This window comes from Trachypithecus francoisi, unplaced genomic scaffold (assembly GCF_009764315.1).
Source record: "Trachypithecus francoisi isolate TF-2019V2 unplaced genomic scaffold, Tfra_2.0 Lachesis_group2, whole genome shotgun sequence".
NCBI classification, from domain to species: Eukaryota; Metazoa; Chordata; class Mammalia; order Primates; family Cercopithecidae; genus Trachypithecus; species Trachypithecus francoisi.
The window spans coordinates 95,952,982-95,975,610 of record NW_022681465.1 but is presented as its reverse complement, the minus strand read 5'-3'; the positions used below and the strand labels follow the sequence as shown (position 1 = coordinate 95,975,610).

General features: G+C 34.8%; 1 protein-coding gene across 1 annotated transcript in view; it reads right to left on the bottom strand.

Moving 5' to 3' along the window:
• The window catches only part of RNF180 (ring finger protein 180), a 232,461-nt gene that overhangs the window by 160,207 nt on the left and 49,625 nt on the right, over window positions 1-22,629 (bottom strand). The window contains 4 exon segments of the mRNA XM_033179678.1: window positions 12,122-12,157; window positions 15,163-16,122; window positions 17,505-17,539; window positions 17,542-17,599. Of these exon segments, the coding sequence (XP_033035569.1) occupies window positions 12,122-12,157; window positions 15,163-16,122; window positions 17,505-17,539; window positions 17,542-17,599 (1,089 nt within the window).

Genomic DNA, 22,629 nt, shown 5'->3' with positions numbered 1-22,629 from the left:
GTCACTTAAAATAAAGGAACATTTTCCTATAATTTCATGTGTGCTGAGATGAGCACTACTCTTTGACTCATAAATGTCTGTAGTGACTGCAAAGGCTTTTTGCTCTGGAACACTGCTTTATTTTCTTTCTTCCTTAGGCTTAACCCCAATAATAAACGTATTCACCTAATATAGGTAAGATGATAGCACTGCATCAAGGAGATGGCACAGAATTCTCCAGAGCTTGCTGGTAGAGCAAAACTCAGCAATTAGCATCTGAGTAAGAAGAGAATCTTAAACATGTCACAACATACACTATTCCCCAAACTACTACTGATTAGTTTAAAGGCTAACTCAAACTTCTGGCTTCAACATTTCGCATAATGATTTGGGACCTATATAACTAATGAATTAACTGAAAGAGAGCACAACTCTTCCTCATCAAACTCAGCAAGTCTGTGGCATCTAGTTTTCATTGAATTTCCACCATTTGAGGATAAATTGAGTGTCTTGCACATATACTTAGTTTATTCAAAATAACATGAAGAAAACTGGATTTTCAGGGCACGTTGCTCATTAATAAGTACAAAAACCTCACACACACAGGCATCCCAAATGAAATCCATTGTCTTTGTCATTAATACACCTCTAGTCTGTGACTGTCATTACTTCTATGGACCAAAATGGACACTAGCAGTCTGAAGGTCTTGGCATAGCTTTGTGCTACTTGGATGTTATTTATGTACCAAGAAGATGTGATTTATTGTCTAATGTTTCTTTACTCAGATTGGCTCTAGACAACACTGTGAGGTAGGTCAATACTATCTTTAACGCCACACATTTTACCTAAGCAGCCCTTGCTTTCATGCGGCTTTCTCTTTTCAGAGCCCACTGAGCTTTTTCAAACAATGCCTTGTGCCTTTTACTTTTCTTGATCCAGCTCTGCCATGTAAACTTAATTGCCCTTTGTCCTACTTAGGCAAGACCTAATGGACTAATCTCATCGTTTCTGTCAAATTATGATAATAATGGTGGATACATAATGAATTATGCCTCCTAGAACACATACTCACTTTTGGAACCTCAGGAAAAACTAGAGAAGTGAATAATGTGGAAATTCCAAAGAAGGTTAGAGAAAACATTAATTTCTCTAGAAGCTGTCAAGACCTGCAAGTAGTATCTACCTCTTCTCTTTCAAGGTTGGCTTGACTCAAGAATTCCACCAAAATCATCTGTGGTAAGCAGAATAATACTTCTCTCCCTCCCCTCAAAGAGGCCCATATCCTAATATCTCGAACCTGTGAATCTATTATGTTAAATGGCAGTGGAGAATTGAGACTGCAAATGGAATTAAGGCTGCTAACTAGTTGACATTAAAATAAGGAGATTATCATGGATGAAGTGGGTGGGTCCAAGTGTAATCACAGGGTCCTTAAATGAGGAAAAAGAAGACTGAAGAGTCAGAAGCAAAGAGATGACACTGTGAGAAAGACTCAACCGGCTATTGCTGGCTTTGAATATGGAAATTGTGCATGAGCCCAGGTTCAGGCTCTACACGCCAGAAAAGGCAAGAAAACAGACTCTAACCTGGAGCCTGCAGCAAGAAATGCAGTCGTGCTAACACCTTGATTTTAGTCCAATGACAACCATTTCCTACTTCTTATCTACAGAACTATAATAAATGTGTGTGTTTTAAACAACTTAATTTGTGTTAATTTGTGACAGTGGCAATAGCAAATGAACATACTATCAAAGTACATAGAGAGTGCTAGTCCCTTCATTTCCTTAAAATACATGCTTGGCACTTATCCCATTGGATTGTGCTGCTCCTTTATAGAAGCTGCCTCATTTGTATTTCCTATGGATTAGACAACCTAAATAGACTATCCATTGTTGTGGCTACAGATAAAAGGGAAAAAATTCAGCAACCAGAAACAACTTAATGTACAATGCAAAAATATCTTTAAATGTTTTAATTGGACAAAAAAAGGTATAATTAGTGACAAGAAGTCATTGACTGGTGTGACCTTGTTCCAATCACTTTTATTGATGAATAAAAGGATGATTTATCAAACCCAAGTTAAGAAACTTTGCTAAACATCAATGTATATGAATGGTTCACTGCAACCTACTAGCTAACATCATTTCACTCCTCTCTACCAGCACCTCAATCCACACTGAAGCACAATACCTGCTACCGATTTTATCCTGAATTTAGGGGAAATGCCTATTTTCAGAAAACTGCACATGCTACCTGAAACTTAAAACCAGAATACATGATGTGTCTAACCCTAACCCTTAAAAATAAGTTATTCCAAGCATTAACCCACAGTAGTTGTTTTATTCCCTCTGGACAAACATACAATAAATGTCCCTGAAAAGCAGTTTAGCAAAAGCATTGACAGATTCTTAGCTAGAGACAGATTAATAGCAAGAGAAAGCCTTATTACGATTCTCTAAACCCTTTCTCATAAAGCACAAAATATTTTACGTTTCTGGTTATCAAACGACTGAAAATACACCAATCCATATTCTACCCCAGTAAATGAAGTTCTTTGATGGAAAACATTATTTTGATTGTTTTGCTCCAGAAGGGAATGTGGTGCCCTCTGGTGTTGAAAAACAAGATGATCCATTTTACTGTTATAAACCAGCACTTCAGAGGGGATCACAAAAGCACGAATTTAAGAGCTAAATAGCATATTTCAGGACAGCACAGATACGTAATTATTTTTTAGTAGAAAGTTTTAGGCCAGGTGCAGTGCCTCACGCCTGTAATCCCAGCACTTTGGGAGTCTGAGGTGGCTGAGTCGCTTGAGTCCAGGAATTCAAGACCAGCCTGTATAGCAAGACCATATCTCTACTAAAAATACAAAATAACTTAGCTGGGCTTGGTGGTGTGTGCCTGTAGTCGCGCCTAATTGGGGGGCTGAGGTGAGATCCCTTCAGCTAAGGAGGCAGAAGTTGCAGTGAGCTGAGATCACACCACTGCACTCCAACCTGGGTGACAGAGTGAGACCACGTCTAAAAAAAAAAAAAAAAGGAATAATAGAAAGTTTTGGTCACGGATTATTATTCAATATTTTTCTGATAGATTATTTTAAAAGCATTATTTTGAAATTGAGCCTCTTAGGTAAAATAATACTTGCCTACATGATGTGTTGGAGATTTTCCCTCTAGCTTTACAAGGAGAACAAAGGTGAGTGATCTAAGATTCTGCACCAAAGTAATGAATAAAAAGGGTATAATATTAGGGTGATGACTTACAATGATTTTTTAATGTTTTACAAAATACTGGAGACATAAAATAGAACAGAAAATAACATCTGCAATAATACTGCCCAGCTTAACAAATAAAACATAACTAATAGCATTCCAGATTACATTCTCCTTCCCCTTCATAGATAACAACTCCCTCAAATTTGGCATTTTATTTTATTTTATTTTATTTTATTTTATTTTTGAGACAGGGTATTGTTCTATCATCCACGATGGGATGCAATGGTACCATCATTACTTACTGCAGTCTGAACCTCCTGGGCTCAAGCGATCTTCCCGCCTCATCCTCTCCAGTAGCTGGGACTAGAGGCTTGCAAAACAACACCCGGCTAAGTACACATTTTTTGTAGAGATGGGGGTCTCACTATGTTGCTCCAGCTGACCTTGAACTCCTGGGCTCAAAGCAGTCCTCTTGAATCAGCCTCCCAAAGGCTAGGATTTCAGGCAAGAGCCACCATGCCTCGCCAAATTTGGCCTTTCAATGATTGATGCTTAAATATATTTTTCAGTTTTCAGCCCTCTGACACTATTATATTGCTTCTAAGATTAAATATAAACTTTAAAATATTACTTTGTAAAAAGGAATCCCAGGTGATAATTACAGTTGGTATGCTGAGCCAAGGAGAGGATTCTAGGTACCACCCCAGTTTGGGGGCACATGGAGGCTGATATTGTGAGGTCTCCACATGTGAGAAGAGTAGGTAAGATTTGTATCTCCACATGGGACAAGTTTTAAGGAGGTTTAAACAGGACAAGGAAGCACTGCCAGCAAGTGACTATGGTTTTAAAAATGGGTAAGGGCAGACATGGAGCAATGAGAGAGAAAATCAGGTTGGCAGTGTATATCTTGGTTGACATGGTAAATAAAGCCAACTGTGCAGATTTAGAATGTAAAAAAGACAGGCTTACCTATGCAGAAGGCCAAAAGAGTTGAAGGCATCACCTAGTTCTATTCATCAAACACAGCTAGCACTAAGCTCAGACCAAAATTGTTAATTCCAGTTTTCTGTGTGTGTTACTACTCTGAGACTAGCTGATGATTCTGATTTTTTCTCCTAACAAGCTGGTTTTACATAAAACTTAGTATCTTATTCCTTTTGGGTTGCTAGTAACAGAATGCCCAAGACTGGGTAATTTATTAAGACCAAAAAATGATTTTCTCACAGTTTGGGAGGCTGGCAGCCCAAGGTCAAGGGACCAGCATTTGGTGTGGTGAGGGCCTTCTTGCTGCATCCTCACATGGCAGAAGGTGGAAGGGTAAGAGAGCAAGCTAGCCGAATGCTGCATGCAGCCTGTTTCAAAAGGGCTTTAATTCCATTAATGAGGAAGGAGTCCTCATGCCTAATCACCTTTTAAAGGCCCCATCACTGAATACTATCACATAAGCAACATATGCATTTTGGAGGTGACACGTTCAAACCATAGCACTTGGGAAAGACAGCATGCATGCATCTTTGCTGTTCTCCTACCTCCCAACTGACATTTTCCCCCAGTGCCTGAGGAGGTCAGTGCTCCTTTCTCAGACCTTTCCTATACTCCAGTGACCTAGTAGCTCATGTAAATCAGGTAAAATACCTCCCACTGTACCCAGCATACAGTAAAGCTCATTAAATATTAACCTGCTATCATCATCTCACCACTAAAATTTCTCCCTCCCATTCTCTCTTTCCCCATTGCTTGTAATCAAAACTCTCATTCTCTCAATAGCAGGGTAAGAAAAGCTGTATGAATGAACTAAACATTACTTGGACATAAATATTTATACCATTTTACTAGGTGCCAGGACCTATATTAGGTGTTAGACAGCATAGGATCAAAATATTTTCTCTCTCCCAGTATGGTTCTTTACCTACCCTTTTCTGCCTGGCAACCACTGAAATCAGCTGTCTTTCCCTCTATAACATCTGTCAGAATTCTCTTTGCTGCTGTTAATAAGTCTTTTGTCAAGGACTCTTATCACCTCAAGTCTAAACCTCTTTTAATTCCTTTTTGTTAACCTCTCTTCCTTTCAACAGTTTTTGACCCTGGAATAACTTGAGATACAAATATGTACACACACACACACACACACACACACATACACACACACAGCCCAGCCTAGACCAACTGAAGAAAATCTTATAGAGCCAGTCATGCTTGCTCCTTTGTGACTACTTTAGAATTCTCAGTTGCATCTCAAGGTCTTGGCTAAAGCAATCACATATTAAGTAAACTGTGGTCCAAAATTCTCTATGATATGACATTTCTGCAAATACCCAAGCAAATGATTACTGAAATTCATGTGTCTTCCCCCATCTACTTCCATTTCCAGGAAGGGATGATATTTCATTCATTGTTGTATCCTCAATATTTGGCACAGTTTCTGACAAAGAGTAAACTACCAAGTGATCATTAGTTACATGAAGGAAAGGATGAATGAAGAATAAAGATACATGATAGTAAAATGTTTTCTGAATCATCAAAAAAAGATAAAATATGTGGGAGAAAAACTTTCTTTCTTGAAAGGCTGTGGAGTAATGGTTAAGGGCACAAACTTTGGGACACAGGTCTATGATCACATATTAGGTTTGTAGGCCTAGAGAAGTTATTTAACCACTCTGAGACTCAGTTTATCCATCTATAAAATAGGGATAATAGAAATTATCTCTAAAATTGTGTCAAATTGAATGAAATAATGCACTCAGAAAAATAACTGGCATCTAGAAAGGTGAGGCAGGCAGAATAATGACTCCCCAAAGATATCCATGTCCTAGTCTAAGATCCTGTGTATATACTACCTTACATGGGAAAGGGAACTTTGCAGCTATGATTAAGTTAAGAACCCTCAGATGGGAAAATTACTTTGGATTATTCAAGTAGACCCAATGTAATCACAAGGGTCCTTAAAAGGGTCAGAGAGAAGATGAGATGAAAGAAAACAGGAGTTGTAGTGATGCCATATGGCTGGAAGGGGGCCACAAGCCAAGGCTCTAGAAGCTGGAAAAAGAAAGGAACAGATTCTACTATAGAGCCTCCAGAAGACATATTGCCCTGTCAACATATTGATATCAGCCCCATAAGGCCCATTTTCAGACTTGTGACCTCCAGAACTATAAGATGATAAAACTGTGTTATTTTAACCAATGTTTATAGTGATTTGTTATAGCAGCAACAGAAAACTAATATAAGGGATATGTAAGCGTGACAATTATTTTTCCTTTCTGTTACAAAACATTCCCAAGTTAACATCAACAGTGATAACTCATGTTGATAGTACGTATTCTTCTAATAAAGAATGGCATTTTATCTGTGTAGTCTTCCTCCCCAAAATTCATGTGCAGAGAAGAGATAATATAGCATGTTTGTCTTCACTTATAAGGCTGGCCCTTATGTCATCCAGAAACTTGAATTTTGGGAGAGCTCCCATCATCCTAATTGATAACAGTGACTCACCGTGCCTAAACAGTACAATGTGATTTATGCTTAACATCTGTTTTCCTTCCAGAAGTTTGGAATTTTGGTATGTGCCAGATAGAGGATACCTATGTGACCAGTTCCCAGTAAAAACCTTAGCTACTGAGTCTATAATGACCTTCCTAGTGCACAGCATTTCACACCTGTTGTCATAACTTACTGTTGGGGGAATTCAGCACATTCTATGTAACTCCATGGGGCTAAAACTCTTGGAAGCTTGTACCTGGTTTCCTCCAGATTTCACCTGATGCACCCCTCCCTTTGCTGATGTTGGTTTATATCCTTTTGTTGTAATAAAACATAGCTGGAAGTATGACTTTCTGCTTAGTTCTATGAGTCCTCTTAGTGAATCATCAAATACGGGAGTAGTTTTGGGAACCCATGACACAACGATAAGACCAGTCTAATCATGGGGAAAATTTCAGGCAAATCTCAGTTGAAGGGTCTTTTACAAAATACCTAACTAGTACTCCTCAAAACTGCCAAGATCATCAAAAACAGAGAAAGTCTGAGAAAATGTCGGAACTAATGAGGCATGACAACTAATTGTGAGGTGGTATCCTGAAACAACGAAAAAGAGAATACTAGGTAAAAACTAAAGAAATCTGAATACAGTATAAATAATAATAATGTATTGATATTGGTTCATAAATTGTGACAAATGTATCATACTAATGTAAGATATTAACAATCCAGGAGACTATGGGTGGAGCATTTGGGAACTCCCTGTACTATCTTCAAATCTTTTCTATAAATCCAAAACTATCCTAAAATAAAAAAGACTCTTTAAAAAATACTTGAGCATCTATTATGTACAAAGTACTGTGCTAAGCATCAAAAAAAAAGATCTATATAATTACTTCAGGTAAAGGCATTATCAATCATTAGTTATTTTGTTCCATACCTGCTCATTTAGCTGTATGCTAGCAGAAAGGCCAAATTAAGATATTTAGTTTTATTTATTTAACTTGACTGCACATTTATATCTTATTATTCTAGATGATGACTTCCTAGAAGGTAGAATAAAATTAGAATTATCAACTTATTGAGCATGTCCTAGGTATTTTTACAATCATAAAATAATCCCAGCACTTTGGGAGGCCGAGACGGGCGGATCACGAGGTCAGGAGATCGAGACCATCCTGGCTAATACGGTGAAACCCCGTCTCTACTAAAAAATACAAAAACGAGCCGGGCGACGAGGCGGGCGCCTGTAGTCCCAGCTACTCGGGAGGCTGAGACAGGAGAATGGCGTGAACCCGGGAGGCGGAGCTTGCAGTGAGCTGAGAGCCGGCCACTGCACTCCAGCCTGGGCGGCAGAGCAAGACTCCGTCTCAAAAAAAAAAAAAAAAAAAAAAAAAAAAAAAAAAAAAAAGAAACAAACTTACACTGAAACAATAATTTGACAGAAAGTAGAGTCAGTAATACCTATCTGTTTCAATATATGACTAAAGGTCACAATGTTCTTTTACTCTATTGATTGTCTTCTTTACTAAATGACTATTTTGTGACTTTCTATGTTTAATAAAACCAAAAGAAATGTATTATAAACTCAAAATTGTCACATTTTCATTACTGCAGCCTTTCATTTCAATAACCATTAATTTTCTCCTTGAGGAAGAGAAGAATGAATGGGGAATAATTCTCCAATATTTCCACTGAATAGATAATCAAATATATATTGGGAGTGTGATTTGTATAAGATTTTAAGATGATGATCAAGAGATGAAATATTAAATGGGCTCCTTTAAAAACTGTAAAAATTTCAAAATGACCCCTATATGCAGATCCATGAAAATGAAACTTAGTGCCTTTGTGGAAGATATGTCTTTGCTAGATAAAACCAAATAAGCAGGTCTTCAATACAACTTACTGGCTTCTATTATCTCCAGTGTCTAAATCATACATTTTTAATAATACAAGTCACCTTAATTCATTTAGCTCACTGAAAATAATGTTATAGAATTATTGTAGATGACTCAGTGATTTATTACAAACCATAATATATGGTCAATTATTTTAAATTTTCAAGTACAATACTCCACAGACACATAAGGCAAAACTCCCTCTTTTCACAACAGCATCCTCTGGCCTTAAAAAGACATCTTTTATTCATATTAAATAGGCCCAAAGGTAAGAAATGCAAATACAGTAGAATGAAATGCTGTTTAAATAGAATTATTTAGAAATACTAAGAAATACTAAGCAACTATACTAATGGTAACTTTAGTTTCTCTCAATTCAGTGAAAAAAATGTTTTGCTCTAGGATTAAATTTTTTATTAATTTTCTCAAAATGCTGATATATTGGCAATTTCCTAATTACACTAATAACTTAGATAAACTAGATGGACCAAATGAAGTTGCAAAACAAATTAGAAAAAGTTTTAACTGCATTAAAATAAAAATACCACATAATAAAACTTATAGTATATAGCTAATGCAGTAAAGGAAATTTATAGCATTAAATGACAAGGTAAGAAAAAAATCTCAAATCAATAATAGAAGTTTCTATCATAAAAATATTATAAAAGAAGGACAAATAAATTCAAAGCAAAGGAAGAGAGAATATATGTAAATATATACATATTTATATATAAACAAATTTTGAAAACAGTAAAACAATTTTAAAAACAAAAACTGAAAAAGTTGTTTCCTTGAAAATATCAATAAACTTAACAAACCTCTAGCAAGACTGAAAAAAAAGGAGAGATGCCATCATTATCAGGATTGAAAAGAGGTTATCATTACAGACCCAATAGACATTAAAATAATAACAAATAAGGAATACTATGAACAATGTTACACATGTAACTTTGACAATTTGGATAATCCTTCAAAAACAACATCAAAATTTGCCCAATATGAAGTAGATAACCTGGATTGTCCTGTAATTATTAGATAAACTGCATTCATAGTTAAATGCCTTTCAACAAAGAAACCTCCAGGCTTAGGTAGTTTCACTATGAAACATTTAAGTAAAAAAATGTTATCCTCGGCCAGGTGTGGTGGCTCATGCCTGTAATCCCAGCACTTTGGGAGGCCGAGGCAGGTGGATCACGAGGTCAGGAGATCGAGACCATCGTTGCCAACATGGTGAAACCCCATCTCTACTAAAAATACAAAAAAAAAAAAATTAGCTGGATGTGGTGGTGTGCGCTTGTAGTCCCAGCTACTCAGGAGGCTGAGGTAAGAGAATCACTTGAACCTGGGAGGCGGAGGTTGCAGTAAGCCGAGATCGTGCCACTGCACTCCAGTCTGGCAACAGAGCGAGACTCTATCTCAATTAAAAAAAAAAAAGTTATCCTCATTATTTTCCAGAAAACACAAAAAAAGACAACTAACTCATTTCATAAGGCTATAATACTCTGGTACCAAAATCAGACAAAGATATTACAAAGAGACAATTTCAGACTAATATTCTTCATCAACAGAGGCATAAAAAAATCCTCAAAAATGATTAGCAAATAGTATCTAGTAATACACATAATAATATAGCATAACAAAGTGTAGTTTATGGTGGGAATGCAAGACTGTCTCAATATTTGATAGCGAATTATATTAACATTGAAAACACATGATCATATCAACTCATACAGAAAAAGCATTCTACAAAATTCAACATCCATTCATGAGAATACTATCAGCAAACTAGAAATGAAATAAAATGTCCTCAACCTGAAAAAGAGCATACAACTAACATTATATTCAATGGTGAATGCATGCTTTCCTGCTAATATCAGGAAAAAGACAAGGATTTGTGCTCTCAACATTTTCATTCAGCATTACACTATAATGAAGAATTGGAAACTATAATTTAATAAAACATTAGCATTTAGCAACAGCATTAAAAAGAATAGGAATAAATCTGACAAAAGACATCAAGAACGTATACTGTTAATAACACAAGAGACAAAGTCAAAACAAAAATAGTGTTTTTAAACATTAGCAATATATAACTGTAAGTCAAAAAAGTTTTAAATAACAATAACTCCTCTCAAAAGAAAAAATACTTGGTATAAATCTAACTAAACATGCACAGGTTCTGAATGCTGGAAACTGCAAAATGCTGATGAAAGAAATCAAAGATTTAAATAAAAAGACATAAAAAGAAAGACAATGTTCACATATTATGAGAGTCAACATAGTAAAGATTTCAACTCTCCCCCAGGTTTATCTATAACTTCAATATAATTGCAATCAAAATCCCAACATGATGTTTTATAAATATAAACAGACTGATTTTAAGTTCTATATGGAAAGTCAAAAACTTAAAATAGCTAAACCATTTTGAAAAAGAGTAATAAAGTCACAGGAAAAAAGGGGTACTAACAAAAGCACAGACAAAAAGATGAACTGTACAGAAGAGTCCAGAAATACACTCACACATTTTCAGACAACTGATTTTTGACAAAGCTGCAAATGCATTTCAATGAAGGAAGGACACTGTTTTCAACAACTGGTGCTGAAACAATTGAGCATCTCTATGTAAAATAATAAACCCCTTAAGCCTCACAACTTATTACAATTAATTTTAAATGAATCTTAATTCTCAACGTAAAACTTAAAACTATAAAATTTTTTGAAAAACCATAGGAGAAAATCTTCATAACCTAGCATGAGGCAGAGTTCTTAGATATAACACCAAGAGCATAATCAATTAAAACGTTTTTTGAGAAATAGGACATCATAAAAACTAAACAGGTTGGCTCTACAGGAAAAATAATTAAGGGAATAAAAAGAAAAGCTACAGACTGAGAGAAAATATTTACAAATCACATATCCATTGAAAGACTTCTATCCAAAATATATAAAGAACTCTTAAAAGGAAGAAAATAACCCAATTAAAAACTGAGTAAAAGATTGTATTTTTTGAGACAGGCTGGAGTGCAGCAGTATAATCATAGCTCACTATAGCCTTGGTATCCTGGGCTCAAGCAATCCTCTCATCTCAGCCTCCCAAGTAGCTAGGACTACAGGCACACACCACCACTCCCAGCTAATTTTTTTGATTTTTTTTTGTAGAGATAAGGTCTTGCGATGCTGCCCAGGCTGGTCTTGAACTCCTGAACTCAAGCAATCCTCCTGCCTTGGCCTCTCAAAATGCTGGGATTATAGACACAAGCTGCCAAACCAACCCAAAAGATTTGAAGACACTTAACTAAAGAATACATAAAAAATGGAAAATAAGCACATATGTTCAGCATCCTTAAGGAAAAGCAAATTAAAATCATGATGTGATACAAATGTCTATATATTTGAATGACTAAAATTTTAAAATATTGAGAATACCAGTGCTTGCTTTCAAGGATGCACAGCAAATGGAACTCTTTGCTGCTTGGAATGCAAAATGGTACAGCCATTCTGGAAAACAATTTGACAATTTCTCATATAAGTAAATATATACTTACCATATGATCCAGCAATCCCACTCCTGAGTATTTACCCTAGAGAAATAAAAAATTAGGTTCACACAAAAATATGCACATGAATATCTGTAAAAGTTCTACTCATAATTGTCAAAACCTAGAACAACCTGCTTGTCCTTCAGCAGCTGAATGGATAAATTGTGGTTCATTCATACAATGGAATACTACTGAGCAATGAAAAACAACAAACTATAAATACATGCAACAACTTGCATGAATCTCATAGGCAATTTTACTGAGTAAAAGAGGCCAGTCTCAAGGTTGTATACTATAGGATTCTATATTTTAACAATATATTAATATTGTACAACATTATCAAAAAGACAAAACAAAAATAATGGAGAACACATCAGTGGTTTTCAGGGATTAGGAATTGGATGAGCATGTGATTATAAAGGTACATAGCACAAGGGAGTTTTGGGAGTGATCAAAATGTTCTGTATGCCCATTCTGTTGGTCATTATATATAAACCTTTACATGTGTTTAAGTCATAAAGCTGTATGTAGAGAATAATTTTATCGCATGATAATTTAAAAAATAAAAATGAAAAACAAAAGGACTATGCTGGATAAAAAAGAAGTTTGCTGGTTAAATGTGGTTCAGTGCTATGTCTTTCCCCAAAGTAGATGCTCAATTAACTTTCACTAAACAAAAACCCTGAAAACTAGCTGTAATGTCTGCTTCAATATCAATCTCATTTACATCCCTAAGATTCAAATATTTAAATAACTTTCTGTACTGTCATTAATACTTTCTGTCATGGTATAGATCACTGAAAGATGTCTAGCTTACAAACATTTATTAAAAACCTCAAGTGAAAGTTAGAAATCCAGATATATCAACCAATTATTCTAAACTTTTAAAAAACTATCATTAATAATAGTAACTTTTACTTTACATATGTTTATCCTCATTTTAAAAAAGGCAACATTGATCCATACTGAAGTCATTACTCAAAGACACAGTATCCCAAACAAGCATTTAACAAGTGTTCACACAATCTTTATTAAATATGGAATGAAACTGCACACCTATGCCATTAATTTATCTCAGATATTTACTCTTTCTAGGATTTGCCTTTGTTTGAATTAGCAAAACAGACTTAAAAATTGTAATTATTCTGGTTCTAACTGCAATGTATACTTACATCACTAACACAAAATGTCTGTGCTGCTATACACTTCAAAATTTTCTGTGCTAAATAAACACTGGGTATTTGTTTGCCTGTAGCTTCTGTGCTACCAAACTCAGTAGGATCTTGCCATGTCACTTCCTACACTGCCCTGTGACAACAGGTCTAAGCCTCATTAATTCTGATCAATTAGCTAAGCTATATCATATGTGTGTGAATGAATATAATAACTTCATCTATACAAAAAAAAACATCACTTTAACTTTGTACTTGCTTTGCTCTAAACTGTGTACATGAGTATTCCTATGATGGAAAATGATCAATCGTGTAGCTGAGGTTTTCAAAACTACCTAGCCTAAGAATTAAACACATTTTTAAATTGCAAAGATGTTATTTGCATATCTTTACAGTATGAAATATAATTTTCATACTTCTTTTACATTTCTATTTGCTACAGAATTATTTTAGAGCCCTCCACATTACATTAATCATTTTGAAAATATTCTTTCTGAATAGTCACTTAACTTATGACCATCTCCAATTTACCTATATATAGGTCAAGTCTCAATGAAAAATTTGAATTTTGCAGTTTCAGTTAAGTTAAACTATGAAGTATGTTATAATGATGCTAAAACACATTCGTTTTTTACATTCTGTAATATATACTTTGATGTCACATTACACTATCACTTGTAAACAAACCAAACTGAAATGCATTTTAGCAACCAAAAATATAATAAAAAATTACCTATAGAAATAATTATACTATATAACTGAAAGATGACAAAAACACTCAATCTGAAGCATTCAATGCGGTAATTTCATTATATTGAGTCAAAACTAGAATCATAAGCCATAAGTTTAGTTAACTATTTTTAAAAATTTTTTATTATAATTTAAGTTTTAGGGTACATGTGCACAACGTGCAGGTGGGACTGTAAACTAGTTCAACCATTGTGGAAGACAGTGTGGTGATTCCTCAAGGATCTAGAACTAGAAATACTATTTGACCCAGTTAACTATTTTTAAAAGAAAAAACTAATATATCAAGTTGCAGCTTTCTATATTTTAGCATGTTAATATACAACACACTGATTAATAAGGACACTATTATGAATAAGTAGATAATAAAGTCAGTTTGCAAAAAAAAAAGTTTATTCAGAAACATATTGGTTCAAACTTTCAAATGTTCATGAGCATCTCATCCATTGGCTTTAATTGCTTTCTTTCCACAGCACCTAACATTTACTGTTCAGTTCCTTCACACATCCTACTCTGGAGCATATTACTATGGGTACTGAAGTAGATCAAATCATAGAGAAGCATAGTCTCCTACAAAATTACAATAAGGGTAAATTACCCTTTAGATAATTTTCACAATTTAGCACAGTTAATCATAATTAGATCATGTGAGCCCATGATTAAGGCTCCTTGAAATACCCACTTAAGCTATTATAAATGTGATGAAAAGTGAATGACTTTGTCACCTGATTGAATTTACTTAGAGAAACATTTTTTCAACCCAAAATTTAAAAAAAAAAAACATTTTTAACCCAAAATAAAACCACTGCAAAACAACCCTAACATGTAAAACATTTAAAATATAGTAAAAAACAATCCAGTGTTAATTAGAGATTAATATCCCTCTAAAATATTAGCAGAATTGGGAAAAAGAGGTTTTTTCTAAACATGCATGAAGCATAGAGACTGGGTTATACATGCCAATTATAATACAGCTGCATGATTATTGAGTGCACTTAGAGAGAAACAGCATTTCCAGAATTATTAAAACCAAGTTTTTATTATACAGATGTTGAAAGTTAGCTCCACTCCCCAAACTCCAGTATTTATAATACAGATTTTTTAGTAAACTCTTTTGAAAAATATTACCTGTTTCTGTAGCCATCTTTCACGCCTTCGTTGTTTCCTTCTTAGATTCTTCAACTTGCTCCTTTCTCTCTTATTGAGCCTCTGATTAATGCTGCCCAATGAAAAACTGGGTGAGTGCAGGAAGTCCAGAGGGGAGAGGTGCTCTTCCTGGTCTGAGGCCTCCAGCATGCTCCTGCCAGCTGAGGGCAGGTCCATTAGGAAAGTCAGATTGTTAGTATTAGTATGGTCAGAGTACACTGAAGAAGCTTCTAGACCACATTGAAATTCTCCTCCTCTTTGTGTCTGGGTCTCATGGGGGGCCACTGAAAATCTTTGCAGCAGCATACTAGGATCAAAACTGGATGGATTCTGAAAGGAACAGCTATTTTTACTAGATTGTAAAGGCAAGCCTGAAAGGTCAATAGGCTGCGTTTCATTTAGTCTGGAATAGGCAGTAGTCTTACTATGTATTTCATATAAAGTGGGCAATAAAGTCAGTTTCTCACTGATGTTCAAATCCAAACTATGTGATTTTCTATGAAAAGCTCTTGTAGTGCATCTGCCAGTCACAAGCTGGGGAACAAAAAGCTGGTATTTTGGTTCTGATGCTTTGGAGAGCAGTTTTTCATTCTTCATCTCAAAATATGTTGATCGCACCTCCAGGCAGAGTGCTTCTGTTAATCTTTCAGGGTCATTATTATTTCGGGCCATGTTTAAAAGCCTGTGATTTCTGTTTTTAGAGCCACCACCTGTCAGCAGAGCTTCCTTGTCACAACCTGACTGAACTCTAGGATGTGACAAGTATTTCAGTGATGGTCTCATTAGTCCGCCTGCCTGTGCTGGCTGATAATCGGTCCGGCTCTTGGAGAGATGTACAGCTGCAAGCTGGCCACAGGAACATTTTGGAGTGCTGACAAAATTAAAGCCCCCTAAACGGGCCCCACAGAAAGGGCAATTCAGTTTTCCAACTGTCCACTGGGCCTACAGGTAACAAAGAAAAATAAAGACAGTGCTTTCATTATAAAGAAACCGAAGAGAATTTTTTTTTTCTTTACAGCCTGCCACATGAAAGTTTTCTATGCCACAGAAAGGCTAGCTTTCTGTTTTCTGATTAGTAGACTGAACAGCAAATAAAACAAGCCTTCCAATAAATAAAGATAAGCAGCGCCAAAGTTCTAGAATGATAACACATTGCAAATCATGCCCAAGCAAACAATATACCTAAGAATTCTAAATGAGAGTCTCTTGAACAATAGGTTAAATATGGATACAGTGTGAACTAAAGAAAAATATGCTATGGAACCAGGAAGCGAATCAGTGGACAGAGCTTAATTTGCAAGTAAAATCTCACAGAAAAGTGTCTGTTTTGATACACTTCTTGCATACCAAGCACTGTGGGAGGGAACGTTACCCAACCAACAGAATAAAGCTCCTCCTGGCTTTTTACATACAACCAAAAGATATTGATTGCACACATCAGACAGTGTATTTTCTATGCTTAGATTGGAAATTAATAATGAACTGTCTTAAAATTATCTTTTCAACTGAGATAGTGAAATATCTGCAGTGTCCTAATATATTTTAAGTTCAGGACACTTATAAACAGTGCATTGGCATTCTCCTAGAAAATTGTTACAGTGTGAGAAGGGATATCAAATGTTATTTTTTAACAAAAAATTAAGCTGCTCAGTGGAGAAATGTAATTATATATTTCCAAAGTCCTACTACTTATAATTTTCTAAGACAGGAGTTTTGAATTGTAAGAAATAACTATACATACAAGGTCAGTTCTTGCTCTTATAATGTTTCATTAAGGATCCTTTAAAGTGTAGAATTTTCATTTTGATTATACCAATGAGGGTCATTAATTATCCTATTTATTTTGCATGTTTGTGCATTTATGTGTATATATATAGATATGAACAACACATACAGAATATTCCATTTATTGAACAGGACCTATTCTTGGTGCTGGGAAATACAAATGAACAAAAATATAAAGTCCCTGACTTCATGGTGCTTATATTCTAGGGTGGGAGCTAGGCAACTAACAAGTTAAATAAGCTATATGTGTATGTAGGTAAATATGTATATGTGCATGTATAATATATATATTTATGTCATACATATGCTTCTATATATTTAAAAGTAACATATATTACATGTGTGTATATGTGTGTGTAAAATACAGATAGGTATATAAAGCAGAGAAAGGAGAAAAGAAGTGTGAAGAGGGGTAATGGGAGTGAGGAACAGTAAGAGGTTGGCCAAGCAATGCATCTAAGAAAAATAGCTCTAAAAGGAGGACAAAAACATTCTGAAGGTTGTATTTTCTTAATTTTACTCAGAAACTAAGAACTTACTTTTTGGATCAGGCAGTTTATCCATTCTGGGAGGCTTCTATATTCATGTGCCACACATGGCAAATATTTTGAGCATCAACTGAATCATCTGTATCCTGTTAAATAAAAATAAATGATATTACTAATTACCAGTTCAGAATTTATTTCACAGGTTTCATATTTAAGTAAAACTCAAAAATACAAAGTCTATTTTAGTTAGAAAGAAAATATACACTGCCTTCCCTTCCTAACTCCCATAATAAAAAAACAAGCCCACAAAAAAGATCTTTTAAGAATTTCTTCAGAGAATAAGTACCTGTGATTTAAGACAAAGCCCTTCCATCTCACCGAGGTCATCAAATGAAATTTACAATTTAGCAGTCAGTTACTGAATGAACACATCTAGTGTCTTTTTCTGCATGTGAGACAAAATAGTGTCTTTCATGGCAACTTTCTCCAGCCCTAAATCTCTATTCTATCTGAATTCTACTAACGACAGAATAAAGTTGCCACATTCTCTATCAAGATGCTAGATGAATGTGCAGAAAGATTGGGGAGGAGAATGATGGGATTCAGGACACACTACCCCAAAATAGGCCTCCTTGGCATACTGAAAAACAGCAGAGGCAGGAAAGTCTCACTAACCTTTCCCTTGCCCTTTTCCCCTGAAGCAGGTCAATAACCTAGGAGAGATTTTCTGACCTCGCATAAAGTATATCATAAGACTCATGTGAGAGATGTTAAAACTGTCCTTATAAACTTTATAAATTAACCAAGGAAGAATAGAGGGACAAACAAAAATAAGCCAAGCTTGCAGCACATTGAGCATTAATCCCCAGGTCTGCTTGCTCTCTGACCTGCTTCCTCATGGCTATTTGGTGCCTATTGCCCCAAATCCCACAGATCCTAGATTACAGTTTCCCTTAACTGCTCTATAGGTAACAACTTGAACATTATGAAACTCAAAGTTTCCCTTTGGGATATTCCTCTACTTTCCCCTTCAAGATATTCCTCTAGGTCCTGAATACCAATGAAACTATTAACACCAGCTAGTCTGAAAAACCCCATTGATGCCAGCTGCTCTGAATGAAGGATACCACCAGAAGCTGACTCACCAAAGAATGTAGTTTCCACATCCTGATGATTTCATCCCTCATTCCCCAACCAATCAGCCACCCCAATTTTCCAGTTCCTCACTCTCCATGGTCTCTTTAAAAATCCCAGCCCAGAACTCCTCAGGGAGATGAAGGATTTGAGGGTCTCTTCCCATCTCCTCATTGGACACCTTGCAATCATGACATTCTTTCTCTGCTGCAAATCCTGCTACTCAGTGTATTGGTCTGTTACTACACAGTGGGCATATGAAACCGTTAGTCGTATAACAGTGCCATCTCCTACACCAGGAGAAAGGTATCTTCAAAACTTCATTTGAAATTGGCCCTCTTAAGTAAGTTTACCAATTCATCTAATAAACTGGACGAGAAGAGGTGTACTTCAGTGCAAGTCTGTACATGGATAAGCATATTACCTTTTGAGAGGTTAAATTCTTCAATTTTAGCAAGAGAAGAGAAACTTAAAGTCACATTCTATCTCCACTGTTCAGCAGCAAGCAAACTGCATGAAAACAAACACCCTAGAATGATTTTTTCATAAACCCACAACATAATACAAATATAAACTGATGTTATCAGATTTTCCCCCTCAAAAGAGAAATTCTGGCATGTTCAATCATTGATTCCAAACTTTAATTATTCTAAGAAATCTGTGGATGCCAATTTCTACAGAGAGTTTGAGAGAGAATATCAACACTCTGGTAAGTTAAAGGTTCTCTTTTGACTAGCACTGAAGAAAAGAGCCTGCATCAAGATCATGAACTCTGTGAAGAGCCACCTTAGAGGAATATTTCAAAAAATATCGTCCTTAGATCACTAGCATTAGACGTGAGTTGGGTTACTTACTAAAAATTTATACTCGTGGGCCACACCCAAGAGTGTCTATAAATAAATTCCTACTTATGATTTTCATATACACTAAAGTTAAGAACCCAGAGACATCATTTTTTAGTGTTCAATTTTGTGTGCTTCTGTCATCTGCCTTTTCTAAGTTCTAATAGTGATTTATTATACAATAACAGTTCAGTCGTGACTAGCTTTTCTCTCCAACTCATATATAAAATTTTTAAAGAACATTGGGAAACATATTGGAAGTGACTCAATAAAACTAAACAGTACAGCTTTATCTATTTTGCCCCAGAAACAAAATAAAGGTATGGATAAGTTTTTGAAAAAGTAGAATTAATTTTGTGAAACATCCATATTCATACACACTAGCTCCTTTCATTAGGAGCTGACAGTTATGAAGATTAGTATAACTCTAATGAATTCTTTAAAGCAATCTTATAGAGAATACAAACTGAAATTGACAAATAAAATAACCTTTTCATTATCAGATCCAGAATTTTGCTCTGACTTTTCAAGATTATGTCTACATATAGAGGAAGGAAAGAAGGGTGGGAGCGACAGAGGGAGGGAGGAAATTTCTACACTGGTAGAAAGAACAATAGATTATCAATGTCAAAATAGTTAATGGCACTCAACCTATCAATATTTATTCAGTGATTACTAAATACAGTGTTGACCACACAAAGCAAGTAGAGACATACTTATTAATATGCCAGGGATTGTGTTGCATAAAGGTACTCCTATTATTTGTATTAATATTTTAATATTTCGCTGTTCTATGTCTTATTTACTATGTACATTTCATTATTTCACTTAATCATATAAATTTATCATTTTTTAATCACACAGTATTGATCACAACACTAAAACACCACTACCCACTATAAATTTCAGAAATGCTTTATTAATACTCCTATGAGAATAAACACTGGAGTGACAGTTGTAGGTAGAAGAAAGTTTTTTTTTTTTTTTTTTTGAGATGGAGTCTCGCTCTGTCACCCAATGTACTTATTCTTCTTCTTTTCACTAAATGCGCTCACTATGCACAGGCACTGTCTTAAGAGTTTTTACTGTCTTACAGAGAAGAACACTGAAATAAGAGATCCCAAGCTTTCACATTGCCTCTTATGCCATATAAAATACTATAGTTTTTAGGGCAATAAACTTTCTTATATCACCAGCCTGTGTATGTTTTAAGGCATGATACTGCTATTCTTCTCTAAGCTTATAAAACTAAAACTGAAGCATATCTTATTTTTAAATTAACTAAAATAAATGTATGTAGGGAGGGGTATGTTTAGAAAAAATTCCACAGCTGATTCTGCTTTTGTACCCCTCAACCCACCCTCCTTCATTTGAGAAAAAATAATATAAAACAGCATATATTTGTTTCTTTTAAATAGCTAAAATTTAAAGTATCCTTTCATCTCCTCACAACCAAAAAAAGAGAAATAGCAATCGATACAGGTAGGAAAGCATAAAAAGCTGGGTTGAATTTATAGCATTGTTTCATTTTCTGAAAACTTTACATATGGACCAGGGTAAACACAGACACCTCAATTATAAATGAAAATGCCAACTACTTTCACCTGTATTTACCAACACAGTCTAAGAAAACATATTTTTATTTGTAATATTTATTTCCAATATAATTCTACAAGTAAAGAGGATGTACCATTGCTTCTAAGTTTTAAGTCAGTTAATTTTGTAAAAGCACACAAATATATAAATGATAAAACAATTTTTGATGGACATATTTTAAGATGAATGATGAAACTGGAGGCAACCCAATTTGAGGAATTTAAAGCCATCAAAGTATTAGTACAACAAGTTATCTCCTCAGGAAAAATTTGACTGAAAATTAGAACTGTTTCACTAGGATTTAAAAAAAAAATTACTAGACAGATTTTCTTTATGTCTCAAATTTCACACACGGAGGAAGGAGGAAGGAAAAGGAGGAGAGGGTAATAGCAATTTCACATAATAATGTCAGAAAAATGTTGAAAAAATTACATTTGTAAATGAAATAATTTGTTCAAGCAGCAGAGGGAGCCAATGTATTGTTATTTTAATTTTTTCTTTAAGTGTTGGGAATATTCTCAGTTGCTATAACAGAAAAATATCACTTAATTAAATATTTTTAATTAAGTGTAACAAGTTACATGCAAAAAGTTGGTAATATTATATAAAATTTTGGAAGATGTTTAACCCTTGGCATTTCCAATGTAAGCAATAACATTCCCTCAGCTAATTCTTTAAATGCGAACCAACTATATTATTTGACTACCACAGCTAACATTACAGGGAAAAGATTATGTAACGAAAATGTTATTTAAATTAACATTATTGTATAAAGCGTCACAAATGTAAAGGAACCAAAATTCTACTGGACTGCCTAGTTTGTCTATTTGTACTTTGAGAAAGTACTTTAAGGGTTAAAAACTTTTTACAATCAAAAGGTCACAATGAACTGAAAAAAATGAAAATCTCACTTAAAAAGCAAACAGGCTCCCTGCCTCAATTATTGGTACCTTTCTAATTCACTCTTCACACTATTAACAAACTAATCTTAAAATTCAAAAGTCATGTTACTTCCTCTCATTGACTTCCCAGCTCCTAGGATAAAGATCAAACTCTTTGACTTACATACACGATTTGAACAGCACCCAACTTTCTACTCTCAGATCTTGCCAAACTTCCTCTTCATCTCTGAACTCCAATCATGGCAATCTCTTTTAGTAAACCAGGGATCCACCACAGGGCCTTTGAACATGCTGGTCCTGAATCTTGGAATGTTCTCCCACCTGTACTGTCCTCACTTATCCATCATATCTCCACACAAGTCACTTCCTCAGAAAAGCCTTACAGTTAGGTCCAGCACCCTATCTATATACTACTCTTATGGCTTCCTATACTTTTCCTTTTTGCCACTGAAACAGCTAATAATTTATATCTATATGAGTAACCAATATTTAATATTTATGTAACTGGTCAATATTACAAATATTAAATTATAAATATTATAATTTATATTGTTAATATCAAATTTTTAATATGATTAATTATACTATAATTAGAATATATTTATAAATGTTATAATATTAATAGAAAATTAAATGATAAATCCTGAAACCTTCACAAGGACATACCATTTCTCTTCTGCTCATCTTTGAATTTCCAGTTCC